The 22,563-nt window shown below is 42.7% G+C and overlaps 2 protein-coding genes across 2 annotated transcripts; both read left to right on the forward strand.

Annotated features, from left to right (window-relative positions):
• The first annotated feature begins 20,817 nt into the window (after positions 1-20,817).
• Positions 20,818-21,135, forward strand: LOC137645539 (myristoylated alanine-rich C-kinase substrate-like). The gene has a single exon (XM_068378343.1). It carries the CDS (start codon positions 20,818-20,820, stop codon positions 21,133-21,135), a length of 318 nt encoding a protein of 105 aa, XP_068234444.1.
• A 169-nt stretch (positions 21,136-21,304) lies between these two features.
• Positions 21,305-22,018, forward strand: LOC137645541 (antifreeze protein Maxi-like). The gene has a single exon (XM_068378344.1). It carries the CDS (start codon positions 21,305-21,307, stop codon positions 22,016-22,018), a length of 714 nt encoding a protein of 237 aa, XP_068234445.1.
• Positions 22,019-22,563: the final 545 nt, after the last annotated feature.

Here is a 22,563-nt window from a genome sequence, read left to right on the forward strand (position 1 = left end):
TGCGCAATTGGAGACATTGCCTGTTAATTATCTTTCAGGAAGGAAAACGTGCTCCTCCTAAGACCATTTTCTTTTTGAAATTGTAAGCAGTTGGGTAATCAAGGAAGTCTGCCTCAACAACGGAATATTAGCCATCTACTCAATTTCAGACCCAACAACATGTTATAAGACACTGAAGTTTACTGTATTCTATAGCACATCATCGTCAATGATGACAAATGTCCAAGAGTTGAAGAAAGAAAATTCTAAAAGCCAAGTTTAAGGGAAAGCCAGAAGCACGTTTCTGTTATTTGGCTGTAAGAATCAAAATGACTGTTCAGTGTACTGGCAGAAGGCTCGGGGCTTCCCCACCCCTGACCGCTAACTACCAGCTATTGCCAGCACCTGGTTATAAGTTTTTAACTGCCGAGTTCAATCTCCACTTGAATCAGTTCTCATATTAAAGGACAAAAGTTTGACAAATTCGTAGATAAAATGTATTTTTCCTAATTATACAAACCTTAGCAATTTACATGGGGTAATTACTTCGGCGTAGCTGAATGACGAGCCATAAAAGTTTTAACGAGGGTTTACTACCCCGCCGCTAGTTAGCGGGGGATAGGGAGGGGTAGCTAGCTACCCCCCCCCCCCCCCCCCTCACACACACCGGTGAATGCTTCACTTTGCTAAGAGGTAGGACTTATCACGCCTTGCAGGTAGTGGGCCGTGAAGGTGGTCTGACGCTTCCACACCCCAGCTTGAAGGACCTGCGTCACTGAATAATTCTTCTTGAAGGCCAGAGACGTAGCTATGCCCCTGACATCATGCGCTCTAGGGCGACATGACGGAGGAGGGTCAGGACTCAAGGCCAGATGTATCACCTTGCAAATCCAGGCCGAGATGGTATTCCTGGTGACCCTCCTCTTCATCTTCCCAGTGCTGACGAACAAGGCTCGCACCTGGGGACAAACTGCAGCTGTTCTTTTAAGATACAACCTCAGACTCCTCACTGGGCACAGTAGGAGATAGTCTGGGTCATCTGTTACAGAACGGAGACTCGAAACCTGGAAAGTGTCGAACCTAGGGTCCGGCACTCCCGGATTCTGAGTCTTGGCAACAAACTCAGGGATGAAGCTGAACGTTACCTCCCCCCATCCCCTTGAATGGGCGATGTCGTACAAGAGACCATGTAGCTCTCTGACTCGCTTGGCCGAAGCCAAAGCTAGCAGGAAAACCGTCTTCCAGGTAAGGTGGCGATCAGAAGCCTGGCGTAATGGTTCGTAGGGAGGTCTCTTCAGAGATCTGAGAACTCGAACCACGTTCCATGGAGGAGGTCTCACTTCCGACTGAGGGCAGGTAAGTTAAAAACTCTGTATGAGAAGGGAAAGTTCCAGCGAGGAAGAAATGTCCATTCCTTTAAGCCTGAAGGCAAGACTTAAGGCTGAGTGATAGCCTTTCACTGCTGAGACTGAAAGGCGCATTTCCTCCCGCAGATACACGAAGAACTCCGCTATTGCTGGAATAGTGGCATCGAGGGGAGAGATACCCCTTCCATGACACCAACCATAGAAGACTCGCCACTTCTCCTGGTAGACCCCTGCGGATGACTTGCGCAGGTGACCAGACATCCTGTTCGCAACTTGTTGCAAAAATCCTCTCTCTGTGAGGAGATGCTGGATAGTCTCCAGGCGTGAAGTCGAAGCGAAGCTACGGCTTTGTGGTAGATCTTGGCGTGTGGTTGTTTGAGTATCTCATGACGTAGAGGGAGTTCCCTCGGAACCTCCGTGAGGAGTTGCAGAAGGTCCGGGAACCATTCTGCGTGATGCCATAGCGGAGCTATCAGGGTCATTGAAAGATTGACCGATATTCTGGTCTTGTTGAGCACCCTCCTCATCAGACAGAACGGGGGAAAGGTGTACACATCGACGTTGTCCCACCGTTGTTGAATGGCATCCTGCCAGAGAGCCTTGGGGTCCGGGACCGGGGAGCAGTACAGTGGGAGCTTGAAATTCAGCGCTGTAGCAAACAGATCCACCGTCGGGGAACCCCATAAAGTCAGGACTTTGTTGGCTACTTGAGGATCCAAAGACCACTCAGTACTCACTATCTGCGTCGCTCTGCTCAGACTGTCGGCGAGCACATCCCTTTTGCCTGGAATGAAGCGAGCCGCTAGCGAGATCGAGTGGACTTCGGACCATCTCAGGATCTCTACTGCAAGATGGGATAGCTGTTCCAAAAAGCTACCTCCCTGCTTGTTGATATAAGCCACCACCGTGGTGTTGTCGCTCATCACCACCACTGAGTGGCCCGCCAGGACTAGGTGGAACTTCTGAAGTGCCAGGAACACGGCCTTCAGCTCTAGCAGGTTTATGTGAAGGTACTTTTCTGATTCTGACCACAGGCCTGAGGTCCTGTGGTTCAGAACATGGGCCCCCCACCCTTTCTTTGATGCGTCCGAGAACAACATCAAATCTGGGGGAAGGACGAGAAGATCCACTCCCTTTCGTAGGTTCTCGTCCGCCACCCACCACCGGAGGTCCATCCGTTCCGCAGGACCCATAGGGATCAAAGTGTCCGGGGAATCATGACCTTGATTCCACCAGGACTTGAGTCGCCACTGGAGGGATCTCATTCTGAGGCGACCGTTGGGAACGAGATGAGCCAGGGAGGAGAGGTGGCCGAGGAGACGTAGCCACGATTGGGCTGGGAGTTCTTCTCGATTGAGGAAAGGTCTCGCGACCTTCCTCAGCCTTGCTATTCTGTCGTCTGATGGGAAGGCTTTATGGAGATTGGTGTCTATGACCATGCCTAGATATACCAGTTTCTGAGAGGGCTGCAGAGAGGACTTCTCAAGATTTACCATGATACCTAGATCCTGGCAAACTTCGAGGAGCTTGTCTCGGTGGCAAAGAAGGGTTGCCCCCGAGTCCGCTAGGATCAGCCAGTCATCCAGATGACGAAGGAGACGGATGCCGATCCTGTGGGCCCACAAAGAGATGAGGGTGAACACACTGGTGAACACCTGAGGGGCTGTGGAGAGACCGAAACACAGCACCTTGAACTGGTAGATCTTGTTGTCTAGGCAAAATCTTAGGTACTTCCTTGAAGACGGATGGACTGGGATCTGGAAGTACGCGTCCTTCAGGTCCAGTGTACACATGAAGTCTTGTGGTCTCACTGCGAGTCTGACAGTGTCTGCAATCTCCATACTGAACGGAGTCTGCTTGACAAACCCGTTCAGGGTTGAGAGGTCGATGACTGGTCTCTAGCCTCCAGACGCCTTTCTCACAAGAAAGAGTCGACTGTAGAAGCCTGGGGACCCGTCTACAACCTCCTGGAGAGCGTCCTTCTTCAACATGGTCTGGACTTCTGCCCAAAGGTCTTGCCCTCTTGCCGATCCCATGGCAAAAGAGCTCAACGACACTGGATTCGCTGTCAGGGGAGGTAGAAAGGCTGTGAACGGGACGCGATAACCCAGAGCGATCACGGAAATCGTCCAGGCATCTGCCCCGAGTTACTGCCACCTTGTCGCGCAACTTTGTAGGCATCCCCCCACTGGTGGACATGCAGGGGGACTGCCAACCCTAGCGTTTACGGCCTCGGCTGTTACCTCTAGGGTTCTTGCCTCACCTGGAGGACTTCTTGCTCCTTCTGCTCTTGGCAGGAAAGGGCTTAAACACCTTCGGCTTCGCTGCAGTGATCTTCTTCGTGTCCTTAGCTGGACAGGGCTGTTGAGCCGCTGGAGGTTTGTAGGGCCTTGATGTCAGGGCCCTATGGATGAGGGAATCCAGGTTGGACTTTCTCCACCTCTGAGCGCTAAGCTCCACGTCCTTAGGCTCAAACAAACTCTTACTGAACACGGAAGTGTGTCTGAGCCTGCTAACCTCCGAACTGGGAACCTTCTGGTGGAACCTCTCATCCACAGCGTCCCGACGTTTGAGAATCGTATTGGCCCACAAGCTCGAGACTTGGTGGGCCAGAAACTCAATGGTTCGTGTGCCTGAGAGTAAGAAAGTCTCCAGTGCCTTCCTAGTGCTTTCTTTGGAGAGGTCCTCAGACCACACCAGGATGCCCAGAGACCCCAGCCAGATGTCAAGCCCCAAGGTTGCCTGCATGGCACACTTAGCGACCTTCCCCTAGCTTAGGATCTCAGTGGCTGAGTAGGACACGTGCCAGTTGGAGAGTCTCTCAAGAGGGACTCCCCTGGTGAGTTCTTCCACAGAGTTATGCATCGGAAGACCCAAACAAGACTCCTCAAGGATCTCAAAGTACCTCCTCTGATGGACTCGAGGAGGAGGGAGGAGCTTGTTTCCGGCGCTGGATCTGCTGGAGGAGGCAAGCTCAGAGACCTGGCCCTCGACCTTGTCCCTGGCACTCTTCATCCCCTGAGACCAGGGCAGGTGGCCCTAGAGGGTTTCTGGGTGCCGTAGACGCGGTCCAGGACTGTGTCCTTACCTTCACGAGGAGGAATCTCAGGGTCTGGGATTCCGTTGAGGTTCCTCATGAGGGTCAGGACTTGCCAGAATGTGTGTTCTGACTCTTGGTGCTCTCCTCCTGAAGGAATGGCAGCAAAGTCTCCCGTCCCCAGTGGCTCTTCCTGGGGGAACACGTGGACATCCTTGGAAGGTCTAGATGGCTCCTGCCTGATCCTTGCTGACGATTTAGGAATCGTCTTAGAGTCCTTCGGTTCCCTCCTGGGCGGGATACAGGACTCGAGTAACGAAGGGTGCAGGCTCTTTTCCACCCCTGGACGAGAAGACTTCTCAGGGAGAGGCGGAGCTTCCCCCATTGGTGCGATGGGGGAATGGTCCGGCTCGTCCGACTCTCCTGAGGATGGGTAATACTCATCCGCAGGGGAGGGAGAGAAAGTCTGGGGGGGGGAAGGAGCCTTGCGCAAGGATCTGCGAGGAGATAAAATAGGCCTTGGAGGTGTTTCCACGGGAGAGACTCCTCTCTTCCTCTTCAGGGGGGAGGAAGCTGCCACTGGTTTGCGACATATGTCAGAGAGGGCGGGCTTCATTGCCTGTACAAGAGCTCTGACTAGGGTACTGAACCAGGGCTGCTGGCGGACAGTCGCGCTGTCAGACACTCCCTCTGGAGGGAAGGGGATCGTTCGATCCCTTGGAGGAGTAGACAAATGCGGGTTCGCCTGTCCAGGAACCGCTCCTCCTCCGGCGAACGCGCTGGTCTGCGCTTGCGGGGAGGGGAACGAGACGAAGACCTGTCCGCCTGGCGACGCCCGCGGTGGAGGTCGCGTGATGGGCCCTGGTCAGGATCGCGTGACACAGGAATCTCACGTTCGTGCGCGTGCGCATCAGCGTGGGTGAGAGAGGATGGTGGAGCGAGCGCGAGGGCGCGGTGGCGCGCAGGCGAGATCACAGGAGCGTGGGAGTGATGGCGCGCTGGTGATGGTGCGGGCGCGTGGGCACGGGGGCGCGCAGAAGCTGGAGCGGGCGCGTGGGCAGGAGATAACGAGGGCGTGTGGCCCGTAGGAGCCGGAACAGGAGGCGGCCGGATGCGAGGACGCGCAGCATCCTGATGCGGCCCTGGAGGGCGCGAGAGGACAGGGGCGCCCGAGCGTGTATCTGGGAGAACAGGGCGAGGGTGCGTGCGCGCCGGTTCAGGATAGCGCGAGGAAGGGATGACGCGTAGGTAGGCGCTGGTCCGACAGGACAGGCATACTCGCCTGTGGGCGTGCTGGCCGCGCAGGCGATCATGGTCGCGCATCAGGATGTAGACGCACTGGTCTGCGCTGCTGCGGTGGGCAAGCAGGACGCGCGGTTTGATGAGGGCGCACAGGTGTGCGCTGGAGGGTTGCATGAGGCGCCTTGATGACTGGAACTGGGCGCGCTATCAAAGCGTCGCGCGCGGCTGGAACGCGTGCAGGATCGTGCGGTCTGGAAGGAGAGCCCTGGGGTGCCTGTGAGCAGTGGCGATTCTAGGACTCTGAAAATGGGGGGGCCACTTCAGGGCCAATATAAATTTTGGGGGGGCATTTATTGTTGGTGGCTAGGTGGCACTCTGAAGACAATATTATGTCATTAATGAAATAACAAATGACAATAATAACACCTCATTACTTTCATAACTTGCATTTGTAAAACATATACATGTATGCCTACACAAACATTATGATAATGGAGGTTATTCGTATTACTTAAAAAAAAATATATATGTATTTCTTGCAATATATTTTTAACAAAATTGCAAAAATATGGCAAAAATATCTTCAAAACAAAAATGAATCATGAGTTATGAATGTAATGTAAATATTATGTTGATATTAAAACCCCATGCAAGCATGCATGAAGTAATGCAGTGTTGCCAACAGGGCGAGTTTCCCTTTCCTGAGGTGAAGTAGATTATAGTACGTATATTTAGTGCAGCTTAATTCTACGATTATCATGCCGGCTATCAAATTCATCAACAAAACAGTCTAAATCAATTCCCTCGGCACGTGCACTTTCAATGGACAGTAATGCGATATTACTCAATCTAGCACTGGTCATGGAATTTCTGAGAAATGTTTTCACTAATTTCATTTTTGAAAAACTTCTCTCACAAGAAGCACTGGTAACAGGAAGAGTGACAGATATTAACAATAGTTTGTACAAACAGTCAATATGCAGCCTTATAAGGACTAAGGAATGACAGGAATTGTGTAATGGATGTAGGCTGTATTGGCTCTTTCGTGAGTAATTTCTTCACCAGAGGGATCTCATATTGTAAATCATTTTGACTGACCGAGTATGCCATTGCATATGCCTTCAAGTCTTCTTCTAACAAGAATGTCTGTCCTCCAGGACAGAGAGCTGAAATATCACAGAAAATTGCATTTGACTCTTTGGAGAAACGACGGTCTAATTCACTAATTAAGCAGTCTAGGACTTCATAGAAAATCCTGATGTGTTGCACATGACATGGAACAGAAGATCCTTGACCACTTGTTTCAAACACGATAAATCCATCAAGCTTACGAGGTTTCTTTACCCGTTTTCTTGTTGTTGTTGGTGTAATGCAGCATTTCCTGCAGAGTTCATTAACCTTCTCAGAGTAATGGTCATTCAAGTCAGAGTTGCGTACATTAACTAAATGTTCATGGAGTGACGAAATTAGATTTGCTGCTTTTCCTAGGTCTGCTTGTTTATCCTGTAGCTGTGTAGACACTTTATTAACTTTTCCAAGAATATCTGTGAAAAATTGCAATAAGTAAACAAACTCTGCATCAATCTGGGCAAGCAAACCGCGAGCGGATACAGCTCGGGCACCAATGTCATCTTCAGAAATTTCCTTCAAAAGTCTCATTATGCATTGCAGACGGAGTAGAGCATTTTCACACGAAGTGGCCCGACACCACCACCTTGTGTCACTGAGATGCTGCAGTTCTCGTACTTGTTCTTTAGGCAACATTTCACGCTGTATCAAAATGAATTTCTCATGAACTACCGAGTTACTAGCAAAGATATAGAGTTCTTCAAGCAAACTAAAGAATTCAGCAGCTTCGGGTACATACTTTGCAACATTTATCAACACTAAATTGAGCCTGTGTCCATAGCAGTGTATATAATATGCAAAAGGAGCTTTATCACGAATTCGTTTCTGAACACCACTAATCCCTCCACTCATCACTGATGCCCCATCAAATCCTAATCCTACAAGAGAAGATTTGTAATCCAACCCCAGTTTATCCAAACTCTTCAAAATAATATCTGTGATAGAGGCAGCATCCAACAAGTCCATCTGAGTGAAAGAAATGAAGCACTCCTGAATACAATTTGCTATTTCATCATAAAATCTAATAACTAATGCCAACTGCTCTGCCTTACTAACATCCTTGGCTTCATCAGCTTGAACAGAAAAGTAATGACATGACCTAACTTTTTCTGCAATTTCTTCCTTCACCATACATGCAAGTGTGTCAATCATCTCATTCTGTATTGCAGAACAAGTGTATTTTTCATTTTTTGGACCACTTTCTACTCTATCAGCTATAATAGGATCACGTTTAGCAGTGAATCTGAGAATCTTACGAACATTTCCTGGATTCAGTTCATCATCACCTTCTCTATGTCCTCTCTGCGAAATGTCTTGTGTTACAGTCAACAGGATTATTTCACCTAATGTCTTTATGTAATGACGATTTTCAAGAACTTTCTTCTGGTATGCCTCACTTATACACTGAGCAATTGATGTTTTATCAGCTTTATTTCGTTGATAGTCCGCCCATGCAATACAAGAAGTTTTGTGGCACTGAGAGGAAATGTGCTTTTCGATGGCACCATCTTTTCCATGTGCTTTCTTCCATCGTCTAAAGCCACTCTTTATGAATGCTTCATCTGCATTGCCATATGTTGGTGGAGCAAAGTGCCTGCATGCAAAACAGAACATTGCATCTCGTTCTTTAGAATATTCAGCCCATTCATATTTGTCGAACCAAGCCCCCACAAAAGACCGAGCATGAGACTTTCCTTCACTATGCCTTGGATACTCTTTTAATCGTACCTGAATAGGATTCTCAGAAGCAGATTGAGAAATGTCAGCTGGTGCAGAATCTTCCTTTTTCTGTTTCTTTGTTGGATGATCATGTGAACTTGATCTTGCAGGATTGCCAATACTTTCACGATCACAGTCTCCCTCTGACTTCTTAGCAGGTTTATCAGATTCAAGGTTTACTGTCAATGGTGTATCACATTCACTGCGTTTTTTAATTACAAATTTATCCATGATTGTCTATAGTACAATAAAATTATCTGTGATAGTAAGTTCTGAAAAAAAAATAAATTAAATCAAATAATCACACGTAATTCACAATTAACACAACACACCTGTCACCACAGAAAAATGTGATAAAATTTGCGGTTTTGCCGACTACCGACTGGAAGAATAGAAGATGATGACAGCACGCACACACACACACTGTCACACACACACAGACACACACACACACACACACACACACCCACATATATATATATATATATATATATATATATATATATATATATATATATATATATATATATATATATGTGTGTGTGTGTGTGTGTGTGGGTGTGTGTGTGTGTGTGTGTATAACATGTATACAGTATAATAAATATATGCACATATAGGCCTACACTATCACTGCCAACATTCACGAATCACAAAAATTATGATACAATTAGGCCTAGACGATTTTTATTATTATAGGAATTGTTTTCTATGTAAAAATAAAATGGGGTTAATTGTCACCGACTCACCAGCTACTTGTATTTTGGCCTATTTAGTTATTTTCTTTCAAATATGGCTAACGACAATATTTATATTTGGCTTTTGTCAGATCTGTTTGTGAAAAGGTTAACACTGAGTTGAAGGGTTAAAACTTGAGTTGGGATATAGACCTACATCATATAACAAAAAAATTAGTGTACATTGTTTGCTACTTTACACCCGCCTGTCAGATTCTTCTCATTCTTTTTCTAAGATTTCGTATAATTATTTTTTTACTCTATTTTCGTATCCGCTTCTTATGTGAAACACCCACATACTGTACATAAAGATCGAATATCTCATAGCCACTAGTCTACTCCCACTTTGTATGAGACGAAATAATGAATACCACTTATGCTCAAATGCATTTATGCACAAATAATTATGCTTTAGACACTCAATAAGACACTAATCGGGTAAAAACTGACTTGACCGGCTCACAGTCTCACAGAAACGGACTACATGTACTGATCACATCATCACATCATACATGGAAGAAACATACGCGTCTGATTCGCGTCACACAAACACAAGCGGGCGAGGAGGACGGAGGTGTAAAAAAAATTCCAATAATTTTAATCTAGCAACGTTACCATCTTTTTTTTTGTGTGTGATTACGTCTAGTTATTGTGATAGGATGGGATATTTGAGTGTATATATAGTATACTGTATAATTTATAAGGTATATATTTATATTATATATTATATTATATTATTATATATGCCTAAACTAAGCTTATTTAGAATTAGGATATGGAAACAAAAACTGGGGGGCCAAGCTGGGGGCCAGCCAAAAAACTGGGGGGGCCATGGCCCCCCCTGGCCCCCCCCCTAGAATCGCCACTGCCTGTGAGCGCCCATGTGCTAGCTTAGGCGCCTCCTGGGCGGCGCACTGTGATGTGGAAGTGCGCTGGCGCGTAACTCCAGACGGGTGCTGCGAGTCCAGAGGAACCTGTGAGCGCCTGTGCGCTATCGTAGGAACCTCTTGAACTGCGCGAGACGAGGCAGGAACCGGGGAATGCTGGGGCGCAGGTAGGCGCTGGGGCGCTGTCACAGGAACTGCTAGAGGGCGCCGGGGCGTAGAAGGATGTGGGCGCGCAGGGGAACCCTGGCGCGTAGCAGGAACAGGGGCGCGCAGGCGCGCAGGTGAGCACTGTGGCGCTAAGACAGGAACAGCAGCAGCAGCAGGAGGGCGCGCAGGAAGAACCTGGCGCTTGAGGGCAAGAGGCGAGGTTTTGCGCTCAAGGCCCTTCAGCCCCTAGGGGGCCGGTGCCTGCGCAGTGGCAGGATCAGGTGGCGCGCAACGCGCATCTGCAACATCAGAGGGTGACGGCAAGTCAGCAGGTCTGGAGGAAGACTGGTCACTGTGTCCCGAAGGACGACCATCATCCGAAGGTGATCGCAAACAATCCCCGGAGAGGTCTAAGGTGGTAGCTGGCAGGGTCGGCGAACGGCGAGTCGTCTCCTCCGCAGAGGACTGTGGCGACGACGAGCCGAAGAGGCGCCTCCTAACTCCCTAGTGAGGGGAAGGAAGGCCTCTACGGCGAAGGGGAGGACGAGCCTTCCGCCTTATACGCCCACGAGGGGCCATGGGATCAGCAGTGACTATCAAGGGGCCTCTGCAGAGGAGTCTTTGTAAGTGAACTCCCCCGAGGGTGAGAATCACAGGCAGGAGAGACTGTGGGACTTAGATCCTCCCTCGAAAGGTGTCAGCTACCTCAGCAACAGGAACGGGGGTTTGACTTGACCCACGAGATGTCTCCGTCACAACAACGTCAACCACAGACAGAGGATCTATCCCTGTTGCAGTTGGCGATTGTTTGACAGCTGCACCAAGTTTGATCATGTCAAACAGGGCTTCCTTGGAGGGCAAACCCTGCAGCCCCAAGGAAGCCCAAAGCTGTAATAAATCACGATTAGACATATTCAAATCCTCCTCCGGGGGAGGAGGGGCAGCCGCCTCGCTATGGGAGGCGACTACCTCTCCCGCACCCCGGGATCGGTCAACAGCAATACGGTCTACGCTACCACTCGCCAGCCTCTTGGAAGAGACCGCTCGAGGGGGAGCTTCGGAGGAGGAAAGGGCTACGGAAGAAGAAGTCCTGGAATTTTCTCTCTTCAAAGAAGCCTCTGAAGGAGAAAGATCCCTTTTGGACTTTTTCTTCCTGCGCCGGGCAAACCTCTCCCACTAGGAGGTAGACCACTCCCTACATTCTATACACACGTTACCACTATCACACCGCTGGCCCCTACAGTGAGGACATAAGGTGTGGGGATCAGTGTCGACCGCCGACATAAAGGTCCCACAAGGGCGGCCGGGAAGTCCAGGGCAAGTACGCATAGTAGTAGAGGCCAACTTCAAACACACTGAAAAAGAAAAAGCAAAAAACAGATTAAATAGGGCAGTCAAAGCGAGGGAGAGAGCAGACAGGTCTGTTCTCCGCCCTTGCCAAAACTAAAGTGAAGCATTCACCGGTGTGTGTGTGTGTGAGGGGGGGTTAGCTAGCTACCCCTCCCTACCCCCCGCTAACTAGCGGCGGGGTAGTAAACCCTCGTTAAAACTTTTATGGCTCGTCATTCAGCTACGCCGAAGTAATTACCCCATGTAAATAGTGTGGTTTGTATTTCAGTTACGGAACAATTGTATTTTTGTAAGAACTAAATGATCTTGGATAACATAGCTACACACACAGAACCTGTTCTAGGATTCCAGGTCTTTTATTTACCAATGGGTCTCAACTACCTTGAATATCCCTTGCAATACCATAACTGTTTCACATGCAAACCTATAGTTAATACATTGGCCCATGTAACAATATTAAATTGTTCCTTACCAAAGTCTAGGAGGTCGAGGACTGACGCCTTTTGTAGCGATGGGGACTATTAATTGAAGTTCAGTTTCTGCCGTTAGGTGTAGGTATAATGCAACTGCTTCCAGCATAAAGATGTAAAGCTGTTCGTGCCTCTTGTTCTGTTGAATACATACATTTGTATTAATTCATCACTCAACATGAAAAAATATTTGGTATACAAATATCAAATTTTGAAATAGTTTTTATTTTTCCAAAAGTATGCAGACTTGAGTTCTTTACATAGGAGAATGATAAAAGTGAAGATGGAGTATGTCAATTAAAAGTTATAAATAAAAAAATTATAATGAGGTGTCAACAACCATCCAGTAGTTACCTGACGGTAACGGGGAGTAAATGGGCAGTAAACGTTGTTTGACTTCTCCTAACCTCTGCCTGTAATACCTGCATCACAGAGACATCCTTATTGAAATCTGAAATTGTGTGAACACCTCAGATTTTGTGAGCTTTTAACTTTTAGTTCTTTCTGAGGAAGAAGGAGAGGGTGACGAATGGGTACGGTAAATGACCCTTATCTTAAAAGAAAAGTATTCTTCATTTTTCTTTATCACCCTCTCAGTGATGATGAAATGTGTTGTAGGTGCGGTCACAAAGCACATGAGTACAGTAACCAAATCAGATCATTGGTTACTTTTTCCCGGTTTACATTCAGGAAGAAGGAAAAATAAGGAATCATGCATTGACTGATTCCGATTTCTGAACTGCAATATAGGGTATGAAGGAGGTCAAAAATTGCCTTCATCTCCCGAAATAAGGAAAAAAGAAGGTGGTCATCTCCCTTTGAAGAAAACAGTCCTATTCAAGCTAAATATGAGTGAGTATCAGTCTATTGATGACTAAACTTTATCAAAGACCTGGTTTATGAACAGGTGATAGACCTCCACTGCTGGCTCTGAGAAGGAAACTTTATTCCATATTTGGCTCTTGGTCTGGCAATACCTTTTTTATGGTTAGCTCTTAACTGTGTCTTCCTTTTCTTATACAAGGCTGAAGGCTAAAGAAGAACCCTTGGCCTTTGTTCTTATAGGAACAGTGGAAGGTGTGGGTATTTTCTACTTAATGCTAATACGGGGCTATGAGCATCCTGCTAAGGTTGAAAGTGATTCTAGCTTTGTTGAATGCTTCTCTAAGCGGCAGAATGGTGACAACCTAAATAGGACGAGGTTGTTACATAATGTTGGACCGTACCTCTAGATCCAGTATAGGTGAACAGAATACTGGAAGTTTTCGGTCAGGGAGGATGACTTCCCTGAGTTGTGATCTTGATCGTTATCTTGGGATCCCCAGAACACCCAGAGACAACTCTCTACCTCCTCCTGTTAGTTGCCCCCAGCCCCCATACTTAACCTCTGCTTGGAACGCAGTGCCTGTAAAAGTGATCTGATTGATCCCTGCCGAAGGGCAGCTGTGTACATTGCATTGCAGCCATACGATGTCACAGAATGGTCAATGTTTCAACCTGTCAAAGTGAAATTAATGCTTCTAGTCTGACTACTATCCTGACACCTGAAGTGCAGGAGTAATGGCCCCACCCTAAGGCTTCTTCCTTTAATGTATCTGAACAAAATAGTTCCAAAAGTCACTTAAGATGAGCCGGGTTTCCAGAAGGTTGGCTTCGCTCAACTTTACTCCACTTCTCTTATGGGTCCTCCTATACCAGGTCTGACAGTCTGTCAAAGTCGCTGCCCAGAAGCCAAAGATGTAGTTAGTATTGGATGTAACAAGTCCCTAGCCTCCCATTCAGAATGAGATGGTCACGAACTACAGAAGGATTAGCAACCTTTAGTTGTAGAAAGGGTATTAAAGACCGGAGGAGAAACGCTGCCACCTATGGGCGGGGTAGGTGATCCTGAGATAGGAAACCTTCCCCTCCCACAGACTGTCTCTCTCTTAGATATGCTAGTTTTTTCTGGGCAAATGAATTACCCCTCTCAATTTGCCCTAATTTCAGATCTTGATAGGGCGAGAGAGGTCTGTAACGGTGAGGGAGGAAAGAGACTTTCCAGTTTCATCAATATTAGCCATTAAGCCTAGCGGTCAAAGCCAAACTCTATTGACAAATACCTATGTTGATAACAGTCATGAGCAGCAGCTCAAACCGAGGCACGGACAATGAGCCATAACAAACTATCACCCTGACGAATCGAAGGTATTCTCTGAAGGTGGGATGCACTAGAACCTGTAGCTAACCTCCTAAAGTACATCATCCTTATGATGTTCCAAGGCCTTATCGTCTATTCGTTTATGGTTGCAGTTTCCAAATTGGATAGAGTCTGCAGAAGGAAACTCATTTTGAGAAGACTAGTTTATAACTGGTTTCTAGCTACCAGGGGTCTTTCCTACATGAAAAAGTTGAAGATGAATCCTGGAGAATCATTGTATATGCTTGGAGAGACATCCTTTCTAGCTTAGCTTGGACTTCTGCCAAGAGGGCCACTAATGTTGTCTACACGGGACGATAGAGCTCTGACGAAGTTGGTTTAAGAATGTAAGGGGGAAAAGAGCTGATGGATGAGGAATCCAAGAGTAGGATATCGACCATTCCATTTTTAGCTGTTATCTCCCTTCTCCTCCACCTGAGTTATAATAGATACCTTAATTGCATTGCTATAACCACACTGATTAACTTTAAATCTAAATAGCACAGCTGAAGGGAAGAATCCATGTTGCTTGCAACACTTATATCGATCATAATTTATTTTTGGCAAAACTCTGATGTTACATTCCACTCTCTTAGGGAACAACCTTGGCATAATACAGACAGTGGAACTCAAGACAAGATTATAAAAATAGATAAATATAGGGAAACCTATCCATCAAAATTTCACTGTATAATTCTCTTGATTCTAACTATCAGGTAATGACTACGTCAGAAAATATAAAAAAGCTTCCACAAGCCATCACGAATACTGATGAGCAATTAGACATCACCACCTTCACAAACATTAATAATGAAATTTGGAAACGGCATTACTGTTCTCAATTTTACTGACTGATACAGAGATGCACAGGACAAAAAAAAAAAACCCTGTAGGCATCCATATCTTATGGTGAATTGTTATTCACCATGATATTAAACTATCATACCATTAGCCACTTCTAACTACAGTGTATATATATATATATATATATATATATATATATATATATATATATATACACAGTATATATATATATATATATATATATATATATATATATATATATATATATATATATATATATATATATATAGATACAGTATATATATATATATATATATATATATATATATATATATATATATATATATATATATATATGTAGTATATATATATGTATATATATGTATATATATATATGTATATATATTACATATACCAGTATAAATTTATATATATACATGTATATACATGTGTATATATATATATATATATATATATATATATATATATATATATATATATATATTACATATATCAATATCAATTTATATGTATACATATAATATATATATATATATATATATATATATATATATATATATATATCTATATATATGTGTATATATATATATATATATATATATATATATATATATATATATATATATATATATATATATATATATAAGAAAACTGTACAGCTTAACATCAATTTGACAATTTCAATAATTTTTCTATTTCACTCAACACCACCAAACCCAGTACCAGAGACTGCAATCAACCGTTACACAGAAAATGTAAGGGTAGACAAGGGTAGATAAGGGTAGATAAAGTAGGTAAAGTAAGAGTAGGTAAATTAAAATTAGATAAAATAGGGGTAGTTAAAAAAGGGTAAGTAAGATATGGGTAGGTAAGATATGGGTAGGCAATGGTAGGTATTAGATATAATAAGAGTAGGTGAAGTAAGAGTAGGAATATAAGAGTAGTTATGGTAAGAGCAGTTAAAGTAAGAGTATATAAAGTAAGAGTATATAAAGTAATAGGTAGTAAAATAAAAGTAAGCAAGGTAAGGTGAGGGTAGATAAAGTAAGGTTAGGTAAAATAAGAGCAAGTAAGTTGAGGTAAGGTAAGGTCAAGTAAAGTATGGGTGGGTAAAGTATGGGTAGGTAAAGTATGGGTAGGTAAGTCATGGGTAGGTAATGCATTGGTAGGTATTGTAAGAGTTAGCAAGTTAAAGGCAGTTAAGTGAGATTAGGTAAGGTACGGGTACAAATTGTGACGTTAGGTAAGGTAAAGGTATATAATGTGAGTTTAGGTAAGGTAAAGGTATATAATGTGAGTTTAGGTAAGGTAAGGGTAGGTCAAGTGAGGTTAGGTAGGGTAAGATTAGGCAAAGTGATGGTACGCAAGGTATGGGTAGGTAAGGTAAGAGTAGGTAAAGTGAGGTTAGGTAACTATAATATACTGTTACAAATATTCAGAGTAGAGTTTTATTTCATAAACTTTGCCTTCATCACAGTTTAAATTACTGTTTTATTACCTTCCTTTATATTTTAAAAACTTCCTCGATAGTCCTAGGAGAATCTGCACTGCTGAGCCTACTGTGGAGATAGGCCTCATCTAGCATGAAGTTTCTAGATCTTGAACCAAATAGTCCTAGGCTATAAAATACACTTCTATCTCATTAGTTTCACACCAAGAAAGAACACTTTGTGTAAAATCATTTGAATATCAATATAATTATTATGCATTACCTTCTCAGTAATAGGAAAAGGAAGAATTTCACTGCTAAGCCTACTCTGAGGATAGGCCTAATCTAGCATGAAGTTACTAGATCTATAGGACTAGGCTATAAAATACACTTCTATCAGATTAGTTTCACACCAAGAAAGAACACTAAATGTAAAATCACTTGAATATCAATATAATTATTATGCATTAACTTCTCAGTAATAGGAAAAGGAAGAATTTCACTGCTAAGCCTACTCTGAGGATAGGCCTAATCTAGCATAAAGTTGCTAGATCTTAAACCATATAAGCCTAGGCTATAAAACACACATCCATCAGATTAGTTTCACACCATAAAAGAACACTTTAGGTGTAAAATCATTTGAATATCAATAAAATTATTATGCATTACCTTCACAGTAATGAAAAACAGAAGAATTTCACAGCACAGTTCAATATTTTAGTCGTTCCTTGTTGACAGGGAGGTGAAACAAGTGCAGGGATACATAGCTGCTCCAACTGACACCCTCGAAAAGGTTCCAATAATGACCAGACAAATATAAAGCTTTTTTACTTACTTATTCTCTAATCTCAATAATCTTAACCATATTATTTCATTAAAAGCGGCACTGAAATCCTGGTATAAACGAACTAGAAATAGTAGCAGTGAGGTTGACAGTAATAGAACGAATGATTGATATTGAAAGATATATAGAAAGACTTCGAAAGACGAGAGTTATATTTTTTTTTTCAGATTCAGTTAACCTATAGAAAATGGGATGAAATATGTCACTGGGGAAAATACTAATAAAGTCAGTATCAAGTTATGTTTTTAAGATTATTTTAATAAATTTTATATATACATTATATATAATATGTATATATATATGTATATATATATATATATATATATATATATATATATATATATATATATATATATATATATATATATATATATATGAAGTGGCTCCCAGAATACTTACAAGATTATTTTGTAGAATGTGGCAGCATGAAGAGGCAAAACCTGATGAATGGAAGTTAGGTGTGTTTGGAAAAAAAAAAAAAAAAAAAAGGCGTCCTGACTGATTGCAATAACTAGAGACATCACACGACAGTTGTTATGAAAATATATAGTATGCTTATGCTAAAGCAGGGGTCGGGTAACTTTTTTAGGAGTCATCCCAAAAATATTTGTAATAAATTGAATTTAACCTTGACTTTGAAGTACCCTGGGACACAAACCACTTTACTTAAATATTGCGATAATGTTTAATTTTTTATTTCATCTATCATTAGGAAGTAAAATTCTTATCTTTTGGCATAGAAATAGTGCACAAGAAAAAAAATAGTTGAAAATTATGCATTTGTAAACTGAAATGGAGTTCCTTTTTTAGCATTACATGGCCCAGAAGCAAAATCACTATTGATTATCATGTATTTCAAATTCATACAAAAAAAAAAAAAAATAAAGAAAAAAAATAGGAAAAAGTTATTTAATCCACAATTATGGAGATTTTTTTTACCCTTTATGATATAAGCATGACACACAAATAAAACAAATGCAAAAAAAATAAGAACTTGAATATTTGATTAATATCAGCTCCCCCAGGCTTTGGAAGACATGATACTGTTTCATCTTTGATACAATTAATTCACTATCAGGGATTTTTATGCCACTGTTAAATTGGGGGTAATTTACCCCTGTTCCCCGACAACTGTTCTAAAGACTGAAGAGAAAGATTGATGAAAAACTGAGAGATGAACAAGCAGGATTTAGAAAAGGTAGAAGTTGCACTGACCAAATTTTCATTTTGTGACATGCTGTACAGCAATATGCAAAATATATAAATCCACTTTTGATGGCATTTTTTGGACTATGTAAAGCTTTTGATAGCGTACTCCAAGGTAATGTGTTGTCACCTATGTTATTTATCCTCCTCATGGATTTTGTAATGCCAAAAACAGTCGGAAATGGTGGAGAAGGGTTAGACTAGATTGGTGAAAGGATATTAGCAGACCTAGAGTATGTTGATGATGCTGTCCTTGTTAGCAAAACATCACAGGATTTGCAATGCTTACTTACCAGAATGCATGAAATATCGCACGAGGTTGGGCTCAAGATAAATAGAAGAAAGGCAGAGAGGATGAGAACGGAGTATGCAATGGAAGATGAAATATCAATGGAAGGAGAAAGGATTAATGAGGTAGAATCATTTAAACGCTTAAGAGCTAGGATCTCCTATACAGGGTCTTTAGAATTAGAATTCAGTGAAAGATTGAAAAAAGTAAATCAGACAATAGCTAGGTTAAGTAAAATTTGGAAATCAAATCGCCTGAAATTGCATTTTTCTGACCTGGGTACCTATCTATTTATTCTTTCCTCAAAAATTCCAGGGAAAATTATTTATTTTAGTTACCCAAATACTGTATATTAACAATACCATTTTCTATGATTTCCAGAGGAGTAACTTATCAGTTTTTTTTTTTATATTTTCTATAATATAACTCAATAAACGTTTAGTATAAGTCTCTCTGAGCTATGTTCTTAGTACTCCTTATATCCTTATTTATATATTTACAATTTCTGCCGTTGTGATTATGCTGACAGATGCATAAAGTGTCAGAGATGATAAGTAAATATGTCAAAAGAATAAAATTTGCCAAAAAATACGCAGATGAGAATATAACATACTAGCCACGTCTTGCTCATGTATGTACATTTGGTACATATGCAGCGTTTACATTTTTGGATTAATAAATAATCCTGAAACATGGTGATTATATCCTTATGATTCCAAAATGGCGAGGAAAATTACTGATAAAACCTCATAATAAAACTTAAAGTATATTAAAAAATAAAAAAATAAATAAAATAAAAAAAAACTTTGTAGGCCAATTTCTCGAAAGACTGACAATTTTGGAGAATAATTGCTGCTAGTAGTTTTTTCTCATTTGAATATGAAAAGAAAGAGAATTCTATAGCTTACTATCTGTACGTTCACCTTTCAAAACAACAAGAGACTTCTTTATGAAAAATAGTCATCTTTAAAAGTGACTTCTATACATTTATAAAAATATACATATTAAAATAAATTAAAACGTTAAGGCAATTTCCAAAGTACATCATTTGGTGTATAGAATTATCTCTAAAATGATTTTTAGAAGAAAAAAAAATCAGTTGAGAAACAAAAACATATTATTTTGAAGTAACCCTAAAATAACTTTTTACTAATGAGGCCAAGTCGTGCCCTTGATAAAAAGGCTACAAAATTTCTACAGCTTTCTTAAAAGAAAAGCAAGTAATTCGGTCCTAGATTCCTCATTAAGTTCTTTCTGCTTATTCCATCTTTTACCTCTGCACTAGAATCCTCTACTATCTATGTAAAGAAACTTTTGTCTATTCAGGATTATCTCTGCTTAATATATACACCATATGATGAATAAGATTCACTTGTTCTGTTTCTTTGTCAGGTGGACAAATGCAGAAGAAACAAGTGTGACTTCTATTATGTTATGACCCCTCTCAAGAAGATTTCATTGTACTTGACATAGTGGAAGAAGATTGGATGTTGAGTGTTGTGAACATAGAACAAAAGCAGCAGAAACAGCAGCATCAACAGCAGGAGGAGGAGGAGAAGGGGAAGGAGCAGAAGCAGCAGTAGGAGAACGAGCAGAAGCAGCAGGAGAAGGAGCACAAGCAACAGCAGGAGAAGAAGCAGATGCAGCAGCAGGAGAAGAAGCAGGAGGAGGAGCAGAAGTAGGAGGAGGAGCAGAAGCAGCAGCAGGAGAAGTAGCAGAAGTGGCAGCAGTAATGGGGAGAAGGAGCAGGAGGAGGAGCAGAAGCAGCAGCAGGAAAAGTAGCAGAAGTAGCAGCAGCAATGGGGAGAAGGAGTAGGAGGAGGAGCAGAAGCAGCAGCAGGAGAAGTAGCAGAAGTAGCAAGAGCAGCAGGAGAAGGAGCAGAAACCGCAGCAGCAACAGCAGGAGGAGGATCAGAAGCAACAGCAGCAGGAGGAGCAGAAGCAACAAAAGCAGGAGGAGCAGAAGCAACAGCAACAACAGTAGGATGAGGAGCAGAAGCAACAGCAGCAACAGTAGGAGGAGGAGCAAAAGCAGCAGCAGCAGAAAGAGGAGCGGAAGCAGCAACAGCTGGAGCAGGAGCAGAATCAGCTACACAGGAGAAGGAGCAGAAGCAACAGTAGTAACAGAAGTAGGAGGAGAAGAAGCAGCAGCAGCAACAGAAACAGAAATAGGAGGAGCAGAAGCAGCAGCAGGAGAAGTAGCAGAAGTAGCAGCAGCAATGGGGAGAAGGAGCAGGAGGAGGAGCAGAAGCAGCAGCAGGAGAAGTAGCAGAAGTAGCAGCAGCAATGGGGAGAAGGAGTAGGAGGAGGAGCAGAAGCAGCAGCAGGAGAAGTAGCAGAAGTAGCAAGAGCAGCAGGAGAAGGAGCAGAAACCGCAGCAGCAACAGCAGGAGGAGGATCAGAAGCAACAGCAGCAGGAGGAGCAGAAGCAACAAAAGCAGGAGGAGCAGAAGCAACAGCAACAACAGTAGGATGAGGAGCAGAAGCAACAGCAGCAACAGTAGGAGGAGGAGCAGAAGCAGCAGCAGAAAGAGGAGCGGAAGCAGCAACAGCTGGAGCAGGAGCAGAATCAGCTACACAGGAGAAGGAGCAGAAGCAACAGTAGTAACAGAAGTAGGAGGAGAAGAAGCAGCAGCAGCAACAGAAACAGAAATAGGAGGAGCAGAAGCAGCAGCAGCAACAGCAGAAAGAGGAGCAGAAGCAGCAGCAGCAACAACAGCAGGAGGAGCAGAAGCAGCAGCAGCAACGACAGCAGGAGGAGCAGAAGCAGCAGCAGCAGCAACAACAGTAGGAGGAGCAGAAGCAGCAACAGCAGGAGCAAGAGGAGGAGCAGAAGCAGCAGCAGCATCAGCAGAAAGAGGAGCAGAAGCAGCAGCAACAACAACAGTAGGAGGAGCAGAAGCAACAGCAGCAACAGCAGTAGGAGGAGCAGAAGCAGCAGCAGTAACAGCAAGAAGAGGAGCTGAAACAGCAGCAGCATCAGCAGAAAGAGGAGCAGAAGCAGCAGCAACAACAACAGTAGGAGCAGAAGTAGCAACAGCAACAGCAGTAGGAGGAGCAGAAGCAGCAACAACAACAGTAGAAAGAGAAGCAGAAGCACCAACTGATATGAAAAATACAGCCTACCAAATATCATCGACATCACTACAACTTCCAAAACGATATCTTGAATCACTCTCGAACTAAAATGACACAACATCTGTTCTTCAGACCTGCCAACCACACAGGAAAGACGAAATTATTTTAGGAAGTGTCATTTGAATGTGTCATCACGAGGCCATTCTGACTAGACTGATGACCTCAGCTAAACTACGCTCATCAGGATAATGACGTGTTGATCTCCAGATGTAACTTTGGAGGGGGGTGTCCTGAGAAGGTGAAAAGTGAATGATAGGATGTCATTTGAAGTTATCAAAATCATTATTATTGTTATTGTAATTATTGGAATTATTATTATTAATATCATCAAAATTTTCTGAATTATCAAAATTATTAAAGGTACATATACATAAATACAAACATATATATATATATATATATATATATATATATATATATATATATATATATATATATATATATATATATATATATATATGTATATATATATACACATTTTATATATATATACACATTTTATATATATATATATATATATATATATATATATATATATATATATATATATATATATGCATATTTTATATATGTATATATACATATGCATATAT

The sequence above is a fragment of the Palaemon carinicauda genome, chromosome 8 (genome assembly GCF_036898095.1).
Source record: "Palaemon carinicauda isolate YSFRI2023 chromosome 8, ASM3689809v2, whole genome shotgun sequence".
Classification (NCBI taxonomy): Eukaryota; Metazoa; Arthropoda; class Malacostraca; order Decapoda; family Palaemonidae; genus Palaemon; species Palaemon carinicauda.

Bases quoted from the DNA above. Each gene is read 5' to 3' on its own strand.
- LOC137645541 (XM_068378344.1), top strand. From the start codon at position 21,305: ATGAGGAGCAGAAGCAACAGCAGCAACAGTAGGAGGAGGAGCAGAAGC.
- LOC137645539 (XM_068378343.1), top strand. From the start codon at position 20,818: ATGAGGAGCAGAAGCAACAGCAGCAACAGTAGGAGGAGGAGCAAAAGC.